General features: G+C 38.8%; 1 protein-coding gene across 2 annotated transcripts; it reads left to right on the top strand.

Moving 5' to 3' along the window:
• Positions 1-1,475: 1,475 nt before the first annotated feature.
• Positions 1,476-26,044, top strand: slc34a2.S (solute carrier family 34 member 2 S homeolog). 2 transcript variants are annotated; one of them, XM_018243079.2, is made up of 14 exons: positions 1,827-1,903; positions 5,801-5,834; positions 12,695-12,791; positions 12,875-13,012; positions 13,152-13,280; positions 16,189-16,332; positions 16,798-16,909; positions 18,311-18,506; positions 19,407-19,493; positions 20,470-20,584; positions 21,808-21,975; positions 23,328-23,444; positions 23,806-23,930; positions 25,190-26,044. In XM_018243079.2, the coding sequence occupies exons 2-14, from the start codon at positions 5,823-5,825 to the stop codon at positions 25,766-25,768; spliced, it is 2,019 nt and encodes a 672-aa protein (XP_018098568.1). In that variant the 5' UTR covers positions 1,827-1,903; positions 5,801-5,822; the 3' UTR covers positions 25,769-26,044. The 2 variants fall into 2 exon arrangements, with proteins under 2 accessions (XP_018098567.1, XP_018098568.1); XM_018243078.2 differs by lacking the exon at positions 5,801-5,834 and having other exon boundaries at positions 1,476-1,903.
• The last annotated feature ends 1,100 nt before the right edge of the window (positions 26,045-27,144 follow it).

Raw genomic sequence — 27,144 nt, forward strand, 5'->3', positions numbered from 1 at the left:
CTTTGTTAAACATCTTTGCAAGACTAAGACTGTGCACATGCTCAGTGTGGTCTGGGCTGCTTAGGGATCGTCATAAACAAAGCTGCTTGAGTTCTGCATGGCTGAGAAGTAAGGCGGGGGCTCCCCCTGCTGTTCATAAGTATGATTGTTTCCCTGCTCAGCAGTTAGGGACCATCTGACAATTCCTATCCACAGCAGTAAATGAAGGGAGAATTTTACTGCATACAGTCAGATTTCTTACAAAAACAGTACACATTTTTTAATTAAGGTATATTGGAGATAGGTTTCTTTTTCATTAAAGAAAGTAAAAATGGGATTTTATTTTTTTGCCTTTACATGCCCTTTAAGTGATTTTTCTATGGAACAGAATGCTAACAATGCTTTTATGGAGATCATAATGGGACAACATCACTAAGGGGCAGATTTATCAAGGGTTGAATTTCGAAGTTAAAAATACTTTGAAATTCGACCATCGAATTGGAATACTTCGACTTCGAATATCGAAGTCAAATTTTTTAATCAAATTTGGGTATCCTGCGGTCGAAGTAAAATCCTTTGAATCAAACGATTCGAAGGATTTCAGCGATCGATCGAATGATTTTACTTCGACTTCCAAAAACTCTAGACTTCCAAATGCTCTAAGGTCCCCATAGGCTAACATAGCCCTTCGACAGGTTTGATTTGGCGAAGTATTGAAATCGAAGTATCCAAAAATTGACTTTGAATTTCGATTTTGTTTTTTACTTCGAAAACTCCCTCGAATTCACTTCGACCCTTGATTAATCTGCCCCTAAAAGTAGACCTCTCATTAGTAAAGTATGGGCGCTCCTGCTCCACATCATACTAAAAGGTAACTCAAAGGTGGAAAACTCCTTGAAGGATACCCTGTTGTAACTAGGGGCCATGTCTATGGGGGTGTATTTGAAAAGGTGAAACAGAGCGCACCACAAATTACCACAACGAAATGCTACTACAGTAGAACCCCCATTTTATGTTGTTTTTTGAGGGGACCAGAAAAAAACTGGTGTAACATCCAGGAAAATGTAAAACCAGGGAAATGTATTATGCACAATATATAACATATATGTACAAAACAAAAAAAGGAAAATGAGGGAAAACTTAAAATCAGAGGATGTAACATTGAGGTTCCAGTGTATTTCATTTGTTTGGGGGGGTGTCCTGGTTGTGCTGTCCCCACAAATCATAACCAGGGCATGTGAATTCACCAACATCAGTTGTGCTTCTTTATAAAAACGGGAATATATTAGCTTTGTGTGTGAGGAGAAGTTGAACTGACTTGTTTGAGTTTATCACAGAGTAACGTTTAATTCCCCCCTCACAGCAGCGCCTCATGGAATCACCCGGGGCAGAAGCGATGGTGTGTGCCTCACGTGACGTTGTGTAAGGTACAGTATCAGCTAATGGTTAGTGCCCATGAATTCAGTTCCAGGGGATCCCTGGGTGCCATTATATAATTTTCAGTCACGCACAACATTATCGATCCAGACTGTGGAGAGGACAAGTTCACCGGGTGCAGCGATGCGTTAGCGCCTGTCATAAAGTCCCACAGAGTCGCCTCCAGGCTCCCGCCCACTCCACGTGTATTCCCCGGCCATAGGGCAGCAGCACTGGAAGTGCTCGGCGGAGGAGCAACTACTGATCACTAAGGAGGCTGAACTTATCTCTCCTGGGATCACGTGCTGCTGCTGAATGGGCTGATGATGAGGATGATTGAGATAATGAGGCAGCAGGAGCAGGTTGTAGGCAGTGCCCTTGGGGTGTCACCAAGTCGCCTGGGTGTGTCATGTGACCTGCTGCTCCTGTATAAATAAAGCCTTGGCACTGGTACATGCTGCTGACATCCCATCCTCTCTCTCTCTCCCACACTCTCCTCAACCCTCAGGTAAGAGACACATATATATTTATATATATATTGTATCATCATCACATGTATATCTGTTTGCCACTAGGTAACTTTACTCATTTTATAATTGTTTTACTGTCAGTAGAATGTATCTTTTTTCCCCTGCATATAAAATACAGCGCAGGAGATTTGCACTTGTCTGATGGAAAGCTTCCGTCAAACTGCAACTCCCAGCATCCCTTCGGCTGCACAGAGATGCTGGGAGTTGCAGAACAGCAAGGGGGTATGTAGAATAACGCTTTAACGTGTGTAATAAGCCATGTTGTTTGCATGTTACACATTTGGAAGCAGGTGCGGCATATGGAGGCACACAGGGGGGCCCAGCCAACTTTAGGGGCCCCTAAAGTTGCGACTTTATACATTCTTGCTCTAAGGACTTTCCCTGCTTTCTTCTGCCCTTGAAAGTGCAGGTAGAGTTGGGTCAGTTCCGATAAAGAATTTGACTTAGGGGCAGATTTATCAATTCGCATTTCTATTCATGTGAGTGTTTTTTAAACTCCCATGAACTCAAAATTTATTAAGGGGCAGATTTATCAAGGGTCGAAGTGAATTTGAGGGAATTTTCGAAGTAAAAAAATTCGATACTTTGACCATCGAATAGGATACTACGACTTTGAATTTACTTCGAATTGGATTCGAAGTAAAAATAGTTTAAATATTCGACCATTCGATAATCGAAGTACTGTCTCTTTAAAAAAAACTTCGACTTCAATACTTCGCCAAATTAAACCTGCCGAAGTGCTATGTTAGCCTATGGGGACCTTCTACAACCATTTTCTAAGTCTTTACACATCGAAGTAAAACCATTCGATCGTACGCTAAAATCGTTTGATTCAAACGATTTAATCGTTCGATCGAACGATTTTACTTCGATCGTATGATGGCCAAATTCGGTGAAAAATACTTCGACTTCGATATTCGAATTCGAAGTATTTTAATTCGATGGTCGAATTTCGAAGTATTTCACACTTCAAAATTCGACCCTTGATAAATCTGCCCCTTAAAAAAATGATTTAAAATGATAAAATAATTAAAAAAAAAAAACTAATTTTTTTAAACACGGGTGAATAGGATCGACCCGAAAACTTGAATCGAATTCTAATCGAATTCGATTTGAGGTTTAAAAACTCGATTCGAGGTTTTTCTCTGAAAAAAAACTCGAATGTCAGGAAGACGGCAAACATCGCCAAATTGATCCCTGGAGCTCTCCTATTGGCTTACACAGCAATACGGCAGGTTTAGGTGGCGAATAGTCAAATTTGAGTTCAGAATTCAATGATAAATCTCGAAAATCGAATTCAAATTTTTTTTTTAGAAACTTGAATCGAATTTGAATAACTCCCCAGTCTAATTTGACAGTTTTCATCATAAAAAAAACGTAAATTCTAAATTCGACCCTTGATAAATCTGCCCCTTAGTGTCTGTGAATGTGCATTAAAGTAGGAGCTTAGGGATGTCTGCGCTACAGCTTCTAGCATCTGCAGTTAGTGGGGTGCTGGGATTTGTAGTTCTGAGAAGTAGAAGTACACCAACCCTTTGTTTGTAGTAAATGCAACTTTCTTTGATTAGAGAGAGATGCCCAGTGGCATTAGCTTCACACAAGTACTGCAAGGGGCAGTTGTGATTCAGTATCGCTGCCTATAAATTATTATAACACTATATTGTTTTAACCCACCATTACCGCTGTGTCTGTGATGTGATTGGTTATAATTGCCAAGGAGAACGTGCCAGGCTGTGTGGTTTGCAGCAGTGCTGCCGGGCATCAGGTGACTGCATTCCTGCTGTCGGAAACCCTTCCAAGATAATATCCTTCTGTTTATCTCTCTGGGAGAGACAGAATATTCAGATTTATGACAGGGGTGCTGTTTCTTACAGTATCGTTGCTGTAAAATGTATAGGGAGTAGCTTGCTAAATGTCTATCCAATTTACAATGAAGAGAGAGTCTTACAATATACAAGTAATAGAAGAGGCCCAGGTTCAGCAAAGGGGAGAGGTTACAACCAGAAATTAGTAAAGCAGGCACTCAAATGAAGTCAATCCTCTCCAGGCAGTGGAATTCAGTAAAAGTATTATTTATTATGTCATCATTAGCCTTACGCGTTTCGTGTTATACACACTTAGTCAGAGGCTGGAGAAGATTACCTTCATTTGAGTGCTCTACTAATTTCTGCTTATGTTATCCAATTGTTAAAGAGGTTGTTCACCTTCCAAAACTTTTTTTCAGTTCAGTTGTTTTTAGATTGTTCCCCAGAAATAAAGACTTTTTTCAATTACTTTCCATTATTATTTTTTTTTACTGTTTTTCCAAAATCTAAGTTTAACGCTTAGGGGCAGATTTACATAGGGTCGAATATCGAGGGTTAATTAACCCTCGATATTCGACTGCCGAATGTAAATCCTTCGAATATCGAAGTCGAAGGATTTACCGCAAATATTTTGATCGAACAAAAAATCGTTTGATCGAACTATTAAATCCTTCGAATCGTTCGATTCGAAGGATTTTAATCCATTGATCGAACGATTTTTCTTTGACCTAAAAATTGTTAGAAAGCCTATGGGGACCTTCCCCATAGGCTAACATGGCACCTCGGTAGGTTTTAGGTGGCGAAGTAGGGGGTCGAAGTTTTTTTTAAAGAGACAGTACTTCGACTATCGAATGGTCGAATAGCCGAATGATTTTTAGTTCGAATCGTTTGATTCGTAGTCGAAGGTCGAAGTAGCCAATTCGATGGTCGAAGTAGCCAAAAAAACATTCGAAATTCAAGGTTTTTTTCTTCTATTCCTTCACTCTAGCTTAGTAAATGGGCCCCTAAATGTCCCTGTCTCTGGTGTTTGAGTCTGGCAGCTCAATAATTCAGGTGCAGACTCTAAATTTTTACAATTTTGCAACATTTATTTGATAAATTTCTCTTCAGCAACTCTGGAGTATTAGCAACTATTGTATCAAGTCTAACAGCTGCCTGTAATGAAACCCAGAGATTCTGCTCAGCTGGGACAAAGATAAGAAATGTACTAAATGTATCAATTTAGAACAGTTTAAAGGGTCGGCGACCCCCCCTCCCAGAGCTGCTTTAAAAGGTGAAAAATTACACTTTATAATTCAACAGTAGAAAAACGGTGACACATAGAAAATAGAATGTAATTGTTAAAAGTCGTTATTTCTGGTGATCTATCTGAAAGCAACTAGTTGTTTGAAGGTGAACAACCCCTTTAAACTGCAACTCCCAGAATCAAGGGGATTTGTAGTTAACATCAGCTAGAGTGTCACATGTAGCTGCAATTGTTGGCAATTAAAAAAACAAAACAATGTTGACTAATTATGGGATGCCAGAAAACCACTGTCAGTCCTCATGCCGGCACCTCTTATTCTGACAAGGGGTTCACCTGGTCTGCAGTTGTAGACGTGCCCTAGGCTATGAAAACATTTGGGACATTCAAGGGGATCTAAAGCCTCGATTTAAGTTTGCATCTAAAAATTATATTTATTGCATAAGATAATAAAGCCCCCAATACAGATTTTCTTACCTTCTTGGTTCCATAGGCTTCCCCCATAATGTCCTGCAGCACTAGAAATTATAGAGGAATCCATTGTAATTGAGGTTGAATTCTCTATATGCTAGGAAGTGTCACAACACCCCTATGTCATAATGGCCATTTATATATGCAAGCTTAAACCATGACTTTAGTTGCCCTTTAGGATCATAACCTATCCTTTTCTTTAAAAATGTGCTTCCCTCTGGAATATAGTTCTGAAAAGACAGATATTTTGCCATAGAACACATTCTGCATGTTACAATTTAGGCAATGATATATCTTCTGTATAAAGGTTATATAAATGTTTCTAAGTAACATTTGCTTTCTTTTGTTTGACCCAGTACGTCTGGACGTAGCATTACCATGGATGACAAGGTACCCTTGTACTGGTGAAGGGTATACTAGCAGGGAAACCAGCTTGCACTTATTTCTAGGCAGTGTTTTTATTCTGGGGAGGAAAGAGTCTCTTTCAGTCTCTTTCTGCAAATAAACAACCTGTCCTTAGAATGTAAACGTTACCCAAGAGAACAGGGTGACATCCTTCTCCCTCTAACTCACATAAAATCCACATGCTGCAGGGAAAATCTTTATTTTGGAAAAGTACCATATTGTACTGTACATATGAGCAGACTGCTAATCAGCCGTGCAGCATGGGGTCTACATAAATAATTTTTATAAAGGGACAGAAATGCAGTCCAAAGCATGCCATATAAGAACAGGAAATTATCTTTACCGATCCCCCCAGACAAAAAACAAAGTATTTGGGCTAAGAAATGGATGGAATGAAGCTTGTAGAATGGTGGAAGGTGGAGGCAAAATTTTAGGGTTGACCCTCACCCCTTTATTATTGGATACATATAATCCACATACAGAGGGATTTATTTAATATTCATTTTAAAAGCTTGCTGAAGAGCAAATTGGTTTCTGATTCTGATATTTATTGCTAATTAGCCGGGGAGTTGTGGATTTCATCCAAATACAGATTTAAAGGGGTGAGGTGGCAACACTACTGTGCTGTGCTTTGCTGTTTGGTTAAATAGAAAAATTGGTAAGACTATGAGCGAGCAGATGCTATAGTTCAGCTACACTTCCACACCTAGACTGCAGATCCCTGACCAAGATTATTCAGTGATATTAAAAAATATATTTACCTTTCACTTATTATACTTTATCACTTGCCAAACTTGCCCAGCAGGTTGAAGAAGCTCTCAGGCTCCGGCTATAATTAAAAGATAATTGTAATTCATTTTAAAGGACCACCCATATTTCAAGGATACACAGGATTTACGATTACTTTATTTAATTAATTTCCTTATTACTTTCTCACACTGTACATGATCAGGTAATTAGCCGTGGCCCTTGATATATAACTCTGGAACTTGGATTGTCAGCTCCAAATAAACCCTAAAATCCAATATGGCTAGAATTCATACATCTCTATAATGATCCAGGCCTCCAAAGTTGTCCAAAGGGGACCCCCATATTGGATGTTGTTAGGAGGGTCAGTGGCACTCACATGCTCAGTGGGCTCTGAGCTGCTGCTGAGAAGCTAAGCTTGGGGGGTTGTTGCAAATTATCAAGCAGAAAATTAGGTCATATAAGATGATGAAACAGAATTGAATATTATTATTCTGATGTTAATTGCCCTGGGCTGCTGAATTAATTGCCAAACTTGTATTGTGACATTTATATTGTAGTTATACAGTATATTGTGAGTGGGTCCCTAAGCTCAGTAAGTGACAGCAGCACAGAGCATGTGCAGTGAATCAGCAGAAAAGAAGATGGGAAGCTACTGGGGCATCTTTGGAGACACAGATCTTTACTTCTAAAGGGCTGGTATAGAACCCCAAAACATAATCGGGGTTATTTATCAGGGTCTGAATATCCAAACCTCAAATAATTTGTAGTTTTCAGATCAAAAATAAAACTTTTCGAGATTTATTTAAGTCCGATGGTCTAAAAACTCTGAATACTAAACCCTGGCATCTAAAAGCTCTCGAGGTCCTGTATAAGTCAATGGGGAAGTTCCCAGTGTCTGCGCTGATGTCCGTACTGATATCCGATGATTTCAGGGTTTTGGTGCGAAATACTCAGAAAACTCAGAAAAAAACATCGTTTTTGCGGAAAACTCAGAACAATTCTGAGTTTTCGGAGACAGCTCCCAAGTTTGCCGACCCTATTTTTTGGGTTTTTTTCTTTATAAATAAGGTCCATTCGGGAATTCGGAGTTGCTCAAAGTTTGATATTATGTGCCTTTTGTCAGGTGTTTGAAACTGTTACAGAAGTACCAGTAAATGGCACAACATAGTCATTCCTGTGCATAACTTCAACGTTAATGTGAGGGATACATGGGCCATAAACTTTAATTACTCTCCTGTGAGTTGAATAAAATATGCAGGTACATTGTTAACCCCCCCCCCCGATGCACAGCGCAATTCACTGTTGGTCCTTTCTCTGCATGATCCCAGAGGGAACCCGCTCTTTGCATGGTGTTTTACATACTGTTTGGCGGTTATTACTAAAGTTTGGTCGGGCTTTTTGGTGCAAAACTCTTTGTTTTTTTTTTTAAACTCTAATTTTCCGGGATTTATTAAAGTCCGATGCTGCAAAACATCCAAATCCGAAAATCCGCCATCTCAGACCTGCTGAGGTTTTGTTGTCTGCACTGGAATTAGCCCAAAAATCAGATTTTTTTCTGGCTTTTTGTGCAAAACTGCAAAAAATAGAGTGATTCGGATTTTCACTCGATTTTATCCAGTTTCCCCCAGATCCGATTGAATTGTGCTTTTTTTTAATATTAAAAAAGGTCAAATAGTGGATTCTAGCTTGGTCTGACTTTTTTTATTTTAAAAAATCGGAAAAATTTGAATCTCTGATTAAAGGAGGAGTATTAGAGTCAGTCTAAGGCTAAGGCCACACGGCGCGATTTCTCCGCGATTCTGCGCTGGGCGAGTTGCGAGTCGCTGCGGTTTTTAAGCCGAAATAGCTTTGTTAACTTTGGCGCTGGCGTCAATGCAAATCGCGGCGAAATCGCTGCGCTAATTCACACGCGGCGATTCGTTTTCTACTGTCGCCCGGAAACGCCCAGCGAGGCAACTTCGGGCGACAATAGAAAACGAATCGCCGCGTGTGAATTAGCGCAGCGATTTCGCCGCGATTTGCATTGACGCCAGCGCCAAAGTTAACAAAGCTATTTCGGCTTAAAAACCGCAGCGACTCGCAACTCGCAACTCGCCCAGCGCAGAATCGCGGCGAAATCGCGCCGTGTGGCCCTACCCTAAGGAGCAGATTTATCAAGGGTCGAATTGAAAAATCATATCTTGAAATACGAATTTTGAGCTAATTTTAGTGTACTTCAACTAGGGAATAGTGTAGAACCTATTTGGAGTCATTTGGTGGACTTCGAATAAGAACCGAATTCAATTCAAACGAATTGAATACAGCCTATTTACTAGAAGTTAAAAAATTAGATTTTTGTAATAAATTTCGGTTGGTCTTTTTTTATTTGAATTTCGAGTTGATGGGAGTTTAAAAAAACTCTCATCACCTCGAAATTCGACCCTTGATAAATCTGCCCCTCAGTGTAACTTAGCAGAAAACATAAAATATCACATACATTTAAACTTAAAATTAAGGGCAACTCTCAAGGGCCCCCTCATACTGTGCCACCTGAAAGGCAGAAGTCGGTCCTAATGGAGAGTAAGATTGTATTTCAGTTGTGCCAAAACAGCAGCCCTTCAGTCGTCACGTTTCCCACCAGCATTTGAAAGTTTTCTGTGTTGACTTGCACAAATTATGTACAGCTCACTCTTTTAAAGTGGTTATAAACTAAAATAAGAGAATATAAGTCTAATTATCTTTTCCAATATGCATTAATTACAGATTTTGAATGATTCGCAAAGTCCTTTGTAATTGTAATTGCTCTTGAAAGCTGAGTCTGTCTGCTTTTGCTATCGCCTGCACTGCTGGTTCTGACTGCATGTACCATGCTGCAGCAGTACATCCAGGACTCCCATTTCCCACACTGATATAATTCACAAATTACGCCGCAGTATAATAATAATAATAATAATAGACTGGATTATTTAAATACCTATACCTGTTTAATCACGTTATATTTTATTTTTAAACTTGTCTAATTACTTATTGATGATCGTTAACCTTTAGGGCTAGTCCACACGGGGAGATAGCGACGCGTTTGCGGTCGCGGCGACAAAGCGACGCGACAGTCGCCGCGACCGGCGCAGGCGACAGTTTTGTATGGGCGCCTATGTAAAAACGCCTGTGCTAACCACACGAGGCGATGCGCTTTTCAACAGTCGCCTGAAAATGCCTCGCCAGGCTTTTTCAGGCGACTGTTGAAAAGCACATCGCCTCGTGTGGTTAGCACAGGTGTTTTTACATAGGCGCCCATACAAAACTGTCGCCTGCGCCGGTCGCGGCGACTGTCGCGGCGCTTTGTCGCCGCGACCGCAAACGCGTCGCTATCTCCCCGTGTGGACTAGCCCTTAAGGCAAGGTGAGATGCTAACATAACAAAGGGCAATGGTGTTTGACCACAATGCTTTTGTAAAACCTAAAACAAATTCCTTTGCTTGTGAGCAGATTCCCTGTAGCATTCCAGGCTAGGGAAATGTGGAAGAGGTCAATAAACAGTGACTTATCAGATAAAGGCTCATTGTATGCAATAGGCAGGCCTAGCCCCACATTGACCATTCTTCTTTTGTTCCAAAGGGATTTCACCTATTGAAATAAATCTTGTGTCGAAAGAAAGGTCATCTGCTAGAACAGGTTAAATCTATAGAAGTATTGCTTTAGCTTGCCATGCTTATCTAGAAGGCATCCATCATCTCCCCTGCTCCATCCTATACAAAGATCACTGTGTGATGCTTCCACTTCAATTACCTTATCTAGTGACCCTGTACAATAATGCAGTTATCATATACCTGAATGAGCTTCTTTGGGATGATATGTAAAGGGCTGAACAGATACTAAATGATAAAATGTGGCAGTTTATCAAAGGAAGGAACAAATTCTCTGTTATCAGAGATATATAGGTATTCTGTACATGAATATATAGAATTTGATCTTTTTTGGAGGGAGGCTAATATTTTTATAAATATTCATTATTTTACCTTTGTCCCTTGTGGTGTGGTTAAAGTGATACTGACACTAAAAAACTACTTTTTAAAATATGAATGTACATAAAGGGGCATAAAGGTCGAAGTGAAAATTCGAATTTTAAAAACTAGCTTTCGAGCTAATTTTAGTTCAAATTCGATTTGAAAAAAAAAATCGAAAATTAGAATTTTCGAAATCTATCTTTAAAAACTCAACTTCTACCATTCGCCATCTAAAACATGCCGAACTGCTGTTTTAGCCTATGGGGGACCTCCTAGAACCCATTTGGAGTCAATTGGTGGACTTTGAAAAATCAAAGGTTTTTTCTTTGGAAAAACTTAGAGTCGAATTCGATCGAATTCGCTATTACTTCGATTCGTATGAAAACTGACCTATTTGATCGAAAAAGGACCTATTCGGCAAACAAAAAAAACTTTGATTCAATTTCTGCTGGTGATTTTGAATTTGAATTTTTAAGTTTTACAAACCCTTCATAAATCTGCCCCATAAAGTTACCTGATTTTTTTTGTTTTTTGCTGAGAGGTTTGCTTTTGTAAGTAATTGTTCCTAAACCTCATTTGCCAAACTGACTGTCGCATCTCAGCCTGTCAGTTAAAGTTTCTAATGCTAACAAATATGGCAGCCCCCTCATACAGGAACATGGGGATCAGGTAATGTAAAAGCATTGTGCAAATACTTTATGGCAAAATTATAAGAAGCATGCAAAGTCAATGTTATGGTAGGTTCATTTATAGAAGGTTCATTTTCTGGTGTCAGTATCTCTTTAAGTACAATTTAGGTGCATTTTTATAGGCGGTTCACCATTCAAAATGTCATTTATTGTAAAAATTGTACATTCAGTTCTGTTTGAGCAAGGTAGGTGTAGGGGCTCATGGACAGGTTTATTTAATATAGGAGTGAAATTGGACCAGTGCAGTTACCCATAGCAGCCAAACAGCTGCTGGTCTCCTACAAGCTGGAAAGTCAAAGCAAATATCAGATTGGTTGTTGTAGTTTTTTACCGTCGCTACACTGGTTTCATTTAAAGGGATTCTATCATGATTTTTATGATGTAGTTTTTATTCCTAAATTACACTGTTTACACTGCAAATAATTCACTCTACCATGTAAAATTTCTTATCTGAACCAGCAAGTGTATTTTTTAGTTGTAATATTAGTGTGTAGGCGCCATCTCAGGTCATTTGGCCTGGTCATGTGCTTTCAGAAAGAGCCAGCACTTTAGTAGGATGGAGATGCTTTCTGGCAGGCTGTTGTTTCTCCTACTCAATGTAACTTAAGGTGTCTCAGTGGGACCTGGATTTTACTATTGAGTGATGTTGTTATATCTACCAGGGAGCTGTTATCTTGTGTTAGGGAGCTGCTATCTGGTTACCTTCCCATTGTTCTGTTGTTAGGCTGCTGGGGGGAAAAAGGAGGGGTGGTGATATCACTCTAACTTGCAGTACAGCAGTAAAGAGTGATTGAAGTTTATCAGAGCACAATATAACTGAATATAAAAAAATCAGTTTGATCTTTTGAGAAATGGATTTCGGTGCAGAATTCTGCTGGAGCAGCACTATTAACTGATTCATTTAGAATTTTTTTTTCCAATGACAGTATCCCTTTAAAAATAAATTAAATATTTGGACTTTTTGAATGATAGAATCATGCACAGTTCAAACGTCCCCTCCTCCCTGCCGGGGCATAGTGCTACATATACCCAGCCCTTGGGGAGGGGGGAAGGGAGGAGTGTGATATCACTTCAGTGACTGAAGTTTTATCAGAGCACAAGTCACATGACCAGGGGCAGCTGGGAAATTGACAATATGTCTAGCCCCATGTCAGATTCCAAAATTACATATAAAAAAATCTGTTTGCTCTTGTGAGAAATGGGTTTCAGTGCAGAATTCTGCTGGAGCAGCTCTATTAACTGATTCATTTTGAAAATGGGATGACAGTATCCCTTTAACTCCTATGAATGGAACAAGGAGGAAGTCTAGTCAACCATCTAGGTTCTAATTTGCTGTGATTATTCTTTTGTACAATTTTTTACCTGATGCATGTATTGTTGGAGTTGTTTGTTATCCTTTTAAATATGAATTCTGTTATTAACAGAAAATGGCACCCTTTCCTGAATTAGACAACCATGGCTTTGATGCGGGTGATGTGGATGCGTCTAAGCCTGTTTGGTCTACTGGCATCAGCCCTGCTGGTAAGAGTCTTCCCATATAGTCTTCTATTAGTAAGTTGTCTTACAGTGGCACATTATTACAGTCCATCCATTTCTTATTCCAGAGGGAAATCCTTCTGACCCAGAAAAGGATCTGTCTCCTACATACTCGACTCTTTCTTTATGCAAAGACTCACCCAAACCGGAAGAGATTGATCCATGGGACATGCCAGAAATCAAGAGCACAGGGCCCAAATGGTCAGGTACGGAAGATCATTGTCTCCTATTATTTGGCATTTGTTCAGCCATTTAGGATGAGTAATTGGGAGGGAGAAGGTGATTGGCAGGGTCCACAATCTTCTTCCCTTTTGAAGATAAATAATTTATATTCTTGCTTTACAGAAATGAACGTCAAACAAAGAATAGTGTCGGTGCTCTTGGGAACTCTAAAGTTTGTCCTCTTGGTGACGCTGTTGTACTTTTTCGTTTGCTCCTTGGACATTCTGAGCTCCGCATTTCAGTTAGTTGGAGGTGAGAAAGGGTTTATGGCGTTGGGTTCTTACTTAAAGGAGTTGTGCCGTTTTGAGTTAACTGTTAGGGGCACATTTATCAAAGGTCGAAGTGAATTTACGACTAAAAAACAACTTGAATTTTGAGCTATTTTTTGTGTACTTCGTCTAAGGAATAGTCCAAATTCGATTTGAATTTGAAAAAAATTAGACAATTCAAATATTGAAATTTATCACGTACTGTCCCTTTACAAAATTCGACTTCAACCATTCGCCATCTAAAACCTGCCGAATTGCTGGTTTAGCCTATGGGGGACCTCCTAGAATCTATTTGGAGTCAATTGGTGGACTTTTTTTGGGGAAAACCTTAGAATGTAATTTGTTCGAACACGTTATTCCTTCGACCGAACGATTCAAATTCGCCACCTTTTCTGGAAAAAAATACCGGCCTTTCTATATATTTAACTTTTTTTCCTTATTAACTTTCTTCCCAATTTTTACCGGCCAGGTGCCAACCATATCGAAAACGGATCTATTTGACCCCAAAAAAACTTTGACTTAATTTCGGGTTGGTCTTTTTGAATTCGAATTTCGAAGTTTTTTCAATTTGAAATAGAGAGACTGGAATATGAATAGGAGAGGGACTGAATAGAAAGATGAGTAATAAAAAGTAGCAATAACAATACATTTATAACCTTACAGAGTATTTGTTTTTAGATGGGGTCAGTGACCCCCCCCCCATTTAAAAGCTGGAAAGAGTCTAAAGAAAAAGGCAAATATTAAAAAAACTGTAAAACATAAATAATAAAGGCCAATTGAAAAGTTGTTTAAAACTAGCCAAAATATAACACACTAAAAGTTGACTTCAAGGCGAACCACCCCTTTAACCAATTTAACCAAGTTTTTAAAAAAGTTTAAAAAAACTCACATAAATTTGAAATTCGACCCTTAATAAATGTGCCTCTATGTGTGACACAGGCTAAACTGTCATGTAGGAGAGCTGGCAGATAAAGTCTAATTAAAACTTATTGAAGAAAGTAAATTGGGTTGGGTTTCGGTTTATTTTGCAGATTAGTATCAGGTAAAGGTATAATGATCCCAGTTTCATCCTGATAATTGTAATGCTTTGTTGTGTGTGGGCAGCTGCATAACTGGTTGTGAGTAGGTGAGGAGGCAGCCGCCCAGGAGGGAGGGAACACAGCATCAATATACCATTTATTTAATTAATTGACTTACCCTTGGCACAAAGATGCCTTTGTATGTTGATCTACGCGTGGCTCGTGTTGTTGAGCATGTCGGTACAGGTATGGGACTCGTTATCCGGAAACCCATTATCCAGAAAGCTCCGAATTATGGAAAGATTGTCTCCCATAGACTCCATTTTATCCAAATCAATGATTTCCCTTTTCTCTGTAATAATAAAACAATATCTTGTACTTGATCCGAACTAAGATATAATTAATCCTTATTGGAGGCAAAACCAACCTATTTGATTTCTTTAGGGGCATTTTTATCAAGGGTTCAATTTCGAACTCTAAAAAATTCGAAATTCGAATTCAAAAAGTCAATTAAGTCAAAGTTTTTTTTTTCAAATAGGTCCGTTTTCGATCGAATAGGTCTGTATTCGGCTGAATTCAAATCGAAGGAATAGCGCATTCGATCGAAGTTCACCAATTGACTTTAAATAGGTTCTAGGAGGTCCCCCATAGGCTAAAACAGCAATTCGGCAGATTTTCGATGGCGAATGGTCGAAGTCGAATTTTTAAAGAGACAGTACATGATAAGTTTCGAAATTATAATTTTCGATTTTTTTTTTCAAATTCGAATCGAATTTGAACTATTCCCTAGTCAAAGTACACCAAAATTAGCTTGAAATTCGAATTTTCACTTCGACCTTAATGCCCCTTTATGTACATTCATATTTTAAAAAGTAGTTTTTTAGTGTCAGTATCACTTTAACCATAACACAAGGGACAAAGGTAAAATAATGAATATTTATAAAAACTTAGCCTCCCTCCAAAAAAGATCAACTTCTATATATTCATGTACAGAATACCTATATATCACTGATAACGGAGAATTTGTTCCTTCCTTTGATAAACTGCCACATTTTATCATTTAGTATCTGTTCAGCCCTTTACATATCATCCCAAAGAAGCTCATTCAGGTATATGATAACTGCATTATTGTACAGGGTCACTAAATAAATGTTGAATCGAATTTGGACTGTTCCCTAGTGGAAGTACACAAAAAATAACTTGAAATTCAAACTTTTTTCATTAAAAAATTCACCGCGACCTTTGATAAATCAGCCCCTAAATGTTTAAATGATTTTCTAGTAGACTAAGGTGCTGATTTATCAAAGGTTAAGGCGAATTTTTGAATAAAAAAAGTTTGAATTTCGAGTTATTTTTTGTGTACTTTGACTAGGGAATAGTACAAATTAATTTGCAAAAAATTCAGAAATTCGAATATCGAAATTTATCATGTACTGTCTCTTTAAAAATTCGACTTCATCCATTCGCCATCTAAAACCTACCCAATTGCTGGAGTCATTTGGAGTCAATTGGTGAGCTTTGAAAAATATTTTTTGGGAAAAACTTCGAATCAGATTCGATCGAATGCGCTTTTACTTGGATTCGTACAATTCGAATTCGCCCGAATACGGACCTATTCGATCGAAAACTGACCTATTCGACCAAAAAAAACTTAATTTCGGTTGGTCTTTTTGAATTCGAATTTCGAAGTTTTTTCAGTTTGAAATTCGACACTTGATAAATATGCCCCTAAATGTATGAAGATCCAAATTACGGAAAGATCCATTATCCGGAAAGCCCCAGGTCCTGAGCATTCTGGATAACAGATCCCATACCTGTACTGTGTTCTGTTTGTTCACTCTTGAATCTTACCTCTCCTTTCTATTGGTACAGGTAAAGCTGCGGGAGATATATTCAAGAACCATTCTGTGTTGTCCAATCCTGTTGCTGGGCTTGTCATTGGGGTGCTGGTGACTGTCCTCGTACAAAGTTCCAGCACGTCCACGTCTATTGTGGTCAGCATGGTATCATCAAATAGTAAGTATTATGAGAGTAGGCGGGGCTAGATGGCCTAGCCCATTAAAGAAACAGTAACACCAAAAAATTAAAGTGTTTTAAAGTAATAAAAATATAATGTACTCAATATAATGTAATGTACCACTGCACTGGTAAAGCTGGTGTGTTTGCTTCATAAAAGCTAGTATAGTTTATCTAAACAAGCTGCTATTTAGTCATGGGGGCAGCCATTCAAAACTGAAAACAGAGAAAAGGCACAGGTTACGTAGCAGATAACATATAAGCTCTGTAGTATACAATGAGATTCCACAGAGCTTATCTGGGCAGGGCAACAGTACATTTTATTTTCATTCTTTTAAAACACTTTCATGCTACTGTTCCTTTAAGTAGAAAATATTATAGGATAAAGCACTTATGTTATAATTAATCATATAAGCATTGGGCAAACGGGCTTAACTATTCTCGTTTCTTTCTTTTTCTCTTTAGTTTTAACAGTCAGATCAGCAATACCGATCATCATGGGATCAAACATCGGCACGTCTGTCACCAATACAATTGTGGCTTTGATGCAGTCTGGAGATCGCAATGAATTTAGAAGGTACCTAATGTTTCCTTTAAAGGGATTCTGTCATGATTTTTATGATGTAGTTCTTATTTCTAAATTATACTGTTTACACTGCAAATAATTCACTCTACCATATCAAATTTTTTAGTTGTAATAGTGGTGTGTAGGTGCATCTCAGGTCATTTTGCCTGGTCATGTGCTTTCAGAAAGAGCCAGCACTTTAGGATGGAACTGCTTTCTGGCAGGCTATTTCTCCTACTCAATGTAACTGAATGTGTCGCAGTGGGACCTGGATTTTACTATTGAGTGCTGTTCTTAGATCTACCAGGCAGCTGTTATCTTGTGTTAGGGAGCTGTTACCTGGTTATCTTCCCATTGTTCTGTTGTTGGGCTGCTGGGGGGAAGGGAGGAGGTGATGTCACTCCAACTTGCAGTACAGCAGTAAAGAGTGGCTGAAGTTTATCAGGGCACAAGTCACATGACTGGGGGCAGCTGGGAAACTGACAATATGTCTAGCCCCATGTCATATTTTAAAATTAAAAAATTAAATATAAAAAATTCTGTTTGCTCTTCTGAGAAACATATTTCAGTGCAGATTTCTGCTGGAGCAGCATTTGATGCAGTATCCCTTTAAGTTTACTTTAATAAAAGCTGCCACGTGGTTAATAGTAATAAGTGGTCTGCCTTAAATTGTGTGAAAAGAAAAAGCAATGTCATAAAATGTCATTAATTCCTACCTAAACAGCAAAATTGTGAGCCTGTGGTTGGGAGCTCCGAACACATAGGGGCAGATTTACTAAGCTCGAGTGAATATTTCGAATGGAAAAAAATTCGAATTTCAAAGTATTTTTTTGGGTACTTCGACCATCGCATTGGTCAAATTCGATCGAATTCGATCTAATTGAATGATTCGAACGATTCAAAGTAAAAATCGTTCGACCAGTCTATAATTGAAGTACTGTCTCTTTAAAAAAATATTTCGGCTTCATACTTCGCCACTTTAAACCTACCGAGGTGCAATGCTAGCCTATGGGGACCTTCCCCAGCACTTTTTTTGATTAAATAAAAATCGTTCGATTGATAGCTTAAAAACGTTCGATTAGAACGATTTTATCGTCCGATCTAACTATTTATATTCGATCAAAGCTTTGCGCTAAAATCCTGCAAATTCGATATTCTAATTCGAAGGATTTTACTTCGAGGGTTTTTTTAACCCTAGAAAGTCGACCCTTGATTAATCTGCCCCATAGTATACAACATATATTAATTCCCAGAGCAATTATAGAATGCAACTTCCTGTGCAGTTATGGGCAGTCATTTATTATACAGGAATGGCAGTATCCTCCAATTAAAAGTATGTAGGAATATGTTGTCCCAGTAGCATGCCCAGAAAGCATGTGACCCTATTAATGTATTTTCCATTCCACATTGCAGAGCTTTTGCAGGAGCCACAGTGCACGATTTCTTTAACTGGCTCTCCGTGCTGGTTCTGCTGCCCATCGAAGTGGCATCGGGCTATTTATTTCACCTAACCAATGTCATTGTCAAATCGTTCAATATTGAGTCAGGGGAGGATGCTCCGGACATGTTGAAAGTTATCACAGAGCCTCTCACAAAAGGGATTATTCAGGTATGTTCGGACTAAGCTTTCAGCATACATCTGCAATATAGAATTTACAAACACTTGGGGGTAGATTTATCAAGGGTCGAATTGAAAATTCAAATTTTCGAATGTTTTTTATGGTCAAAACTCTCAAATTCGAAATTAAGAATTATCCAAACTCAATTCGAATTTTAATTCAAATTTCGAGATTTATCATAACTCTGGCCCTTTAAATATCAGAATTCGACTATTCGCCGCCTAAAACCTGCCGAGTTCATGTATAAGTCAATGGGTAAGCTCCAGGGACCAATTTTGAATGTTACTAGCCTTCCTGATTTTTTTTCGAATTTTTATGCCTAAATATTCAGAAGGGGTTTGTTACAGTGAGAGCTGTGAAGATGTGGAATTCTCTCCCTGAATCAGTGGTACAGGCTAATACATTAGATAGCTTTAAGAAGGGGTTGGATGGTGTTTAGCAAGTGAGGGAATACAGGGTTATGGGAGATAGCTCATAGTACAAGTTGATCCAGGGACTGGCCCCATTGCCATTTTGGAGTCAGGAAGGAATTTTTTTTGAGGCAAATTGAAGAGGCGTCAGATGGGTTTTTTTCCTTCCTCTGGATCAACTGGCAGTTAGGCAGGTTAAAAAAAAAAAGTCAAAAATTTGAACTTGATGGACGTGTGTCTTCTTTCAACCTAACTCACTATGTTACTATGTCATTTTTGGGTCGGTAAAATTAGTTTGAGTTTTAGAAATTTTTATTAAATAAGCCCCAATTCTAATTTTGAGTATATTCGAATTTATTAGAGTTAAAAATAATTCACATGAATTGGAAATTCTACCTTTGATAAATGGGCCTCTTGATGTGGTGTGTCCCTCAGCTCACAGACAGTAAGACAAACATTTCTAACTTTTTTTTACTGAAGCTTGACAAGAATGTCATACAAGAAATTGCGAATGGAGACCCCCTGGCTCAGAACAAAAGTCTGATAAAGAAAGAATGCAGTTATAAGGTAGGCCACGTGCTCTTTACATTGATTATCTAAGCTTGTGGCGCAGCAGCCTTTGTAACCTCCTCATAAATCATACCCTCAACGTTCAGTAAATCGCAGGTAGAACAGTAAAAAACAAAATTGTCATTGGTTGCCATCGGTTACTGCTCAGGTGCAAATTTGCCTAGTGTTGATAAATGTGGATACAAGGATCAATTAAAGGCTCGTTAAAGTGGACCTGTCAACCAGACATAAAAATCTGTATAATAAAAGTCCCTTTCAAATGAAACATGAAATCCAAATTCTTTTTTTTTATTTAAGTGTTCATAGCTGTTGTAAACTCATTTAAAAATCTCAGCTGTCAATCAAATATTGTCTGCCCTTCCTCTATGCCTTAGTCATAGAGGTGGGGCAAGCAATTACTTTCACTTTCCATTCAGCACTTCCTACATGTCACTGCTCTCCCCTTATTCCCCCAGTTCTCTTAACCATTTAATTGTGTAGCCAGGACATGGGGATGGACATCAGGTCCCCTATTTGGCTGCACAAACAAGATTCTGAGATGATACAAGGCTTGTCTTAATAATAGTGTGCACAAAATGGCTGCTTCCTGCTTGTTATAATTATGAATTCCCAGACTGAAGGAAATAAGATTCAAATAATTTATACAGTGTAATTAAAGTTTATTTTGCTTGACTAATGTGATAAAATAGGATTTGAAATATTTTTTTTGGGTGACGGGTCCCCTTTAATAAATAATTAATGGCAGCAAGAGTCAGTTAATTGTAGCTATCAGCAGTAAGGGTCTGCGTGTATGTTAATAATAGCTGCAAGGGCCAGTTTGCAAGTGTCAGCAGCAAAAAAAATAAATAAATAATCTACAGTGTCCTTTCTAACAATATGATATACTGTAGGTATCATATTCTTAAACTCATTTAAAAAGTTAATTTCATGAATTCAGTGTATCAGTAAAACAAATGTTTTCTTTCTGTTTCAGACTTTAGTTAATATAAGTTTGCCTGGTGCTGAGAACTGTACCTCTCCATCACTCTGCTGGACCGACGAAAACAACGTGACATGGACTGAAGGCTTTGAGACCATGAAAGTTAAATGTGAGTACAGAGATAAGGACGTTATCTTTTTTTCTTCATAGTAAGCAGTGTTACAGATTAGCAATTTTCTACACTTAGGGGGTTATTTACTAAACTCCGAATGATTTTTATAAAATCAGACTTTTAAAAAAATCACAAATTTTTCGGAATTTATTAAACCCTGAGGATGGAAAAGTCAGAATCTGAAAATCCGGCATCTCAGACCTGTCGAGGTTGCATATAAGTCAATGGAGGAAATTTACTAAACGGCGAAGTGGCGTCATTTCGGCACTTCGCCGATTTACAAACGGTCGCTGGCGTAATTTTGCTATTGAAGGAGAATTTTCGCTCTGGCGAAAGAGCGTTACTATGCAAATTCACTACGTTTTTTTATTTGCCTTCGCCACCTCAGAGCAGGCGAAGTGCAATGGAGTAGATAGGACTTACTTCAAGTCCCAAAAACGCTGGCGTCTTTTCCTTTTTGCAGGGTAATAGGCTGCAAAAGTGCGTAATTTTTTTTAGGGTACCCGGGCTCCCCCCTACATTTCCTAACATATGGCACATAAACTATACACTGGGCTCATGTGTAGGGCATTATAACAACTCTATTGTCTTTATTAAGGTTCCCTGGGCTTGTGTAATGTAATGTATTTGCTGCAACATATATGTCCATTCAACTTTAACTGCACGCCGTATGCAAATTAGCCAACGCTAGCGTAACTTTGACTGCTGATCGTATTATCACTAGCGCAACTTTGCAAGCGTTACCCTGTGCGCAACATCGGATCTTCGTGAATTAGCGTTGTCCAGGCGAATTTACGCCTGGCGAAGTGTTGCGATGTGCGCAAAGCCAATGCTGGCGGATGTTCGGAGGTAAGTAAATTTGCCCCAATGGGAGAAGTCCCAATGATTTTTTGATGTGCGCTGGGTTTTTGGCAATACCCCAAAGTTTTTCGGGTGAAAAATCAGAAAAAATCGCGAAAATCAGAAGAAAAATCCAAAAAAAATCTTGGAAATCAGATTTTTTACAATTTTTTCCGCAAACAAAATTTTCGGGAAAGTTTATTAATAAATAAGCCCAAAACCCCAATTAGAGGACCAGAAGAAGAGGAGATTTGTCGCTGGGCGACTAATCTCCCTGAATCTGAGCGTGTGCCCTGACCCTAATTTTCAAACTTTTATTGCTTTAGCAGAGACCAAGCAAGGATGAATAAAATCACTGATCATATTATTTTATTTCCTAGGTTCCCACCTGTTTGCGAGCACCAATCTGCCAGATCTCGCTGTTGGTCTCATACTCTTGGCGCTGTCGCTCTTTGTTTTGTGTGTCTGTCTGATATTGATTGTGAAGATCCTGAACTCCCTGCTGAAAGGACAAGTGTCTGTTCTTATCAAGAAGGTCATCAACACTGGTAAATATTAACACTGTCCCACTGGTTTCCTTGATGGCTGCCCAAACCTGCATATAGAAGAAATTATTCAGGAAATAGAAGAGAAAAATAAAACTGTACCAGGCGAGCAATTATTTACAGAAGAGACATGCTATGTAGAGGGCCTTGAATAATTCAATAGGCTATTTGTTTAAAAAATAGAATATTTATAGTTGTATCATTGCTGCCACATGGTATGTACAGCGTAGCTCAAGGAAATGCATCCAAACTGCAGTGGGCATTTTATATATATATATTTCAAAACTTAGTTTTATTATTTATGTTATGAATATTTTAAAGATTTATAATGGTTACTTAAAGGGATACTGTCATGGGAAAATGACAGTATCAGTCAATGTGCATCAGTCAATAGCGCTGCTCCAGCAGAATTCTGCACTGAAATCTGTTTCTCAAAAGAACAAACAGATTTGATTTTTTTGTGTTTAATTTTGAAATCTGACATGGGGCTAGACATATTGTCAGCTTCCCAGCTGCCCCAGTCATGTGACTTGTGCTCTGATACTGATACTCTTTACTGCTGCACTGCAAGTTGGAGTGATATCACCCCCTCCCTTTCCCCCCAGAAGCCAAACAACAGTAACAATAGGAAGGTAACCAGATAGCACCTCTCTAACATAAGATAACAGCTGCCTGGTAGATCTAAGAACAACACTCAATAGTAAAATCCAGGTCCCACTGAGACACATTCAATTACATTGAGTAGGAGAAACAACAGCCTGCCAGAAAGCAGTCCCATCCTAAAGTGCTGGCTTTTTCTGAAAGCACATGACCAGGCAAAATGACCTGAGATGGTGCCTACACACCAATATTACAAGTAAATACACTTGCTGGTTTAGGAATGAAATTTTATATTGTAGAGTGAATTATTTGCAGTGTCATTTAGAAATAACGACACCATAAAAATCATGACAGAATCCCTTTGATACACTCACCCAACCTAACTGTTTGTCCAGCTGTAAGTAACTCAGAGGTGTTGTAGTTGAGCATTCCACATTGCTCAGTTGCACTGGAATCAGTTTATTAGACCAGTCACTATCTTACAGCAGTTAAATGCTGGGAGTTGTTGATCCAAATCATCCAGAACACTCGAGATTGGCAGCCCCTGCTCTATTGGAAAGGCTAAGCAGTATATCATATGTATTGAGGTCTTTTTTTATACAAATAAGGTCATGTGAGATGTTTGGAATCCCATCCAGAAAGCTGTACATTAGGATCACCAATGAACGATCTACTGTAGATCCAGAAAGGGTTCTATGTATTATTCTCTTGCTTCTCAATTGCATCACACTGTCATTTTTTTCTTCCTCTCATAGATTTCCCATTCCCCTTCTCATGGCTAACGGGTTACCTGGCAATGTTGGTTGGAGCCGGAATGACATTTATTGTGCAGAGCAGTTCGGTCTTTACATCGGCAATGACTCCCCTTATTGGTGAGATGTATTTTCTTGATTTCAAACAGAAACATATCATAGCTGGTACATCCTCTCCATGATTGAAAGCTTTTTTTGGAAATCTCACAGCCACAAAGTTATGTCAGTAGGCAGGTCTGGACTGAGAATTAAAATAGGCCGGCATTTCAGGTACACAGAGGCCCAATCAGCCCACATAGAGGCCCAAACTGCCCCCACCAGCCCACTAAATATTGACTTTCTATGGCACCTTATAGCAGCCCCTCTGGCATTTGCCAGAACCCACAGATTGCCAGTCCGGGCCTGTCAGTAGGTCATGTATCTCCCTAGGCGAGGCAATTAACAAATGTGTTTTGACGTTTCACCTGTCGCATACTTTTAGGCATTGGAGTCATTAGCATTGAACGCGCCTATCCACTAACACTCGGATCTAATATTGGAACCACAACAACTGCGCTACTTGCAGCTTTAGCAAGCCCTGGCGAAACATTGCAAAACTCTGTGCAGGTTTGTATTATAAATTGTTTTTTGAGTTAGCGACATACGTACAGGTATGGGGCCTGTTATCCAGAATGCTCGGGACCTGGGGTTTTCCAGATAATGGATCTTTCTGTAATTTGGATCTTAAGTCTACTAGAAAATCATTTAAACATTAAATAAACCCAATAGGCTGGTTTTGCTGCCAATAAGGATTAATTATATCTTAGTTGGGATCAAGTACAAGCTACTGTTTTATTATTACAGAGAAAATGGAAAGATTTTTTTAAAATTTGGATTATTTGGATAAAATGAAATCTATGGGAGATTCTGGATAATGGGTGTCCAGATAACGGATCCCATATCTGTATAAAAGCAGTATTATTTTTTGTTGCCAGCAGCAGGAGAAATGCCAAAGAACTAAAGACTGTAAAGCAAACGGCATGTCAGTTTGGGAAAGAACTGTATTTATGTATAAATATTGAGAACAAATACAAGGTACTACATACAGTAGTTTATCAATGCAGTTATTAAAGGGATACTGTCATGGGAAAATATGTTTTTTCAAAACACATCATTTAATATTGCTGCTCCAGCAGAATTCTGCACTGAAATCCAATTCTCAAAAGCGCAAACAGAATTTTTTATATTCAATTTTTAAATCTGACATGGGGTTAGACATATTGTCAGTTTCCCAGGTGCCCCAGTCATGTGACCTGTGCCTGCACTTTAGGATGGAACTGCTTTCTGGCAGGCTGTTATTTCTCCTACTGAATGTAACTGAATGTGTCTCAGTGGGACTTGGCTTTTACTATTGAGTGTTGTTTTTAGATCTACCAGGGAGCTGTTATCTTGTGTTAGGGAGCTGTTATCTGGTTTCCTTTCCATTGTTCTTTTGTTGGTGGGGAGGGGGGAAGGGAGGATGTGATATCACTCCAACTTGCAGTAAATAGTGACTGAAGTTTATCAGAGCAAGTCACATGACTAAGGGCAGCTGGGAAACTGACAATATGTCTAGCCCCATTTCAGATTTCAAAATTGAATATAAAAAAAAAACCTGTTTGCTCTTTTGTAAAACTGATTTCAGTGCAGAATTCTGCTGGCGCAGCACTATTAACTGAAAAATGTTTTCCCATGACAGTATCCCTTTAAGCACTGACAGAATTGTACACTTGTGTTAATTTTAAATTGGGAATATTATTGGAGAGGCGCATATGTAAGAGTGTTGTATAAACAAATGTTAGGAATCTTTAACAAATTAACATTTACTTTTTTTTTTTGTTTTGCAGATTGCATTATGCCACTTCTTCTTTAATATTTCTGGCATCCTTATCTGGTACCCCATTCCTTTCATGCGTATACCCATTCGATTAGCTAAAGGGCTGGGTAACAAGACGGCCAAATACAGGTGGTTTGCAGTGGTCTACCTGATCTTGTGCTTCTTTTTGTTGCCCCTCTTGGTCTTTGGTTTGTCAGTTGCCGGCTGGCAGGCCCTTGTTGGAGTGGCCGTTCCATTTGTGGCTATGATCGTCGCTGTGATTACTGTCAATGTTTTGCAGTCAAAATGGCCAAGAATTCTGCCAGATTTCCTCAAGGACTGGGACTTTCTTCCAAAGTGGATGCATTCTCTCAAGCCATGGGATGCTTGTATGGTAGGAACCTCTCTGTGGTGCAGACATAACTGTTGCTGCTGCTGCAAAAAGTGCAAAGGGTGCAAGTGCTGCCATGACAACGAGGATGAGGAGTGTTACATTGAAACCAAACCCCAAGCGCTGGAATGTCATGACAATGTGATCGACCTTTCTGATGAAGTCAAGAAACCTACAAATGACGCGCAACCGAACAGTCAGAATCTCACTTCATTTTAATAGGAGGTGGAATGGGTTCTAGAAGTTTGTGGAACCACTTATATTCTACATGCCTGACTTAGATTTATTCTACATCTACTAAAAGTTTCATGGAGTCAGGCTCCATGAAATGTCTCCTGGAATGATATTGGGTCATTCTTAGTCCATTTGCATACACATAAAGCAAAGATGGAAGCAGGCTAAAGAAGACAATCAAGGCCATATAACACACACACACACACACACACACACACACACACACATATACACACACAGTTCAGGCTGTGGTGCACTCCAATCCAGCAGAGATTTATATATATATGTAAATATATAGTCCATACAAGGAGCACTCACAGGTCTTATGGCGAAAAACAAAAAAGTGTTTATTGTGGGCAAACGAACTGACATTTCGGCGGTGGCACCAGCCTTTCTCAAAGTGATTAAACAGTGCAAAAAACGGTTCATATACAGGAAATATCATAAGACCTGTGAGTGCTCCATGAAAGGACTATATTGTAACTTGTGATAAGAATGGCACCCTGGCAGTTATTTATGCAGCTTTTTCGTGAGTGCCGGTAATGCCATATTGATATATACATATATATATAGGATCTGTTATCTAGAAAATTGTTATCCAGAAAGCCCTGGATTTCAGAATGTCTGTCTCCCATAGGCTCCATTCTATCCAAATAATCCAAATTTTTAAAAATGATTTCCTTATTCTCTGTAATAATAAAACAGTACCTTGTACTTGATCCCAACTAAGATATAATTTATTCTCATTGGAGGCAAAAACCAGCCTGTCAGGTTTATTTAATGTTTACATGATTTTCTAATAGACTTAAGGTATAAAGACCCAAATTACAGAAAGACCCATTATCCGGAAAACCCCACATCCCGAGCATTCTGGATAACAGGTCCCATACCGTTTATATATCGCCTATATTTGCTTCTCTGCTAGTAACAGTTATGCTAGAGCTTTTTCTACTACTGAAGGGTTCTCAACCAGACCTCAAGCAGCAGTAAAGATGTAGTGAGATGTCATTTCACAACATTACAGTAAAAATACTTTGATTGATTAGGGATGCACCAAATTCATGGCCATATACTTGGCATTCAGTCATGGATACCCAAACTTTTCGTCATATGGTATACTAGGATTAACCCAACACTGACGCGCGTCTTTTTATTTTGACGCACAATGCCATACAAGTCTATGGGCGTCATTTTTTCGGTGAAACAAGGCTAAAAAATTTGCCCATCCCTACCCATCACAGTGCTGTAATGATTTAGTTCAGCATGACCCTTGATGTCATATGACTTTATAACCTCGGACAACTGAAGGCAAAATATCTTTGTTCAGAAATGATACCTTATTTTCTGTTGTGTTCACATTT

Source organism: Xenopus laevis, chromosome 1S (assembly GCF_017654675.1).
Source record: "Xenopus laevis strain J_2021 chromosome 1S, Xenopus_laevis_v10.1, whole genome shotgun sequence".
Taxonomy (NCBI): domain Eukaryota; kingdom Metazoa; phylum Chordata; class Amphibia; order Anura; family Pipidae; genus Xenopus; species Xenopus laevis.

Coding starts and splice junctions, on each gene's coding strand:
- slc34a2.S (XM_018243078.2), top strand. CDS start 1,850: ATGCTGCTGACATCCCATCCTCTCTCTCTCTCCCACACTCTCCTCAAC. Junction 13,281..16,188: donor CGCATTTCAGTTAGTTGGAG/GTGAGAAAGGGT, acceptor CTATTGGTACAG/GTAAAGCTGCGGGAGATATA. Junction 16,910..18,310: donor GATCGCAATGAATTTAGAAG/GTACCTAATGTT, acceptor TCCACATTGCAG/AGCTTTTGCAGGAGCCACAG.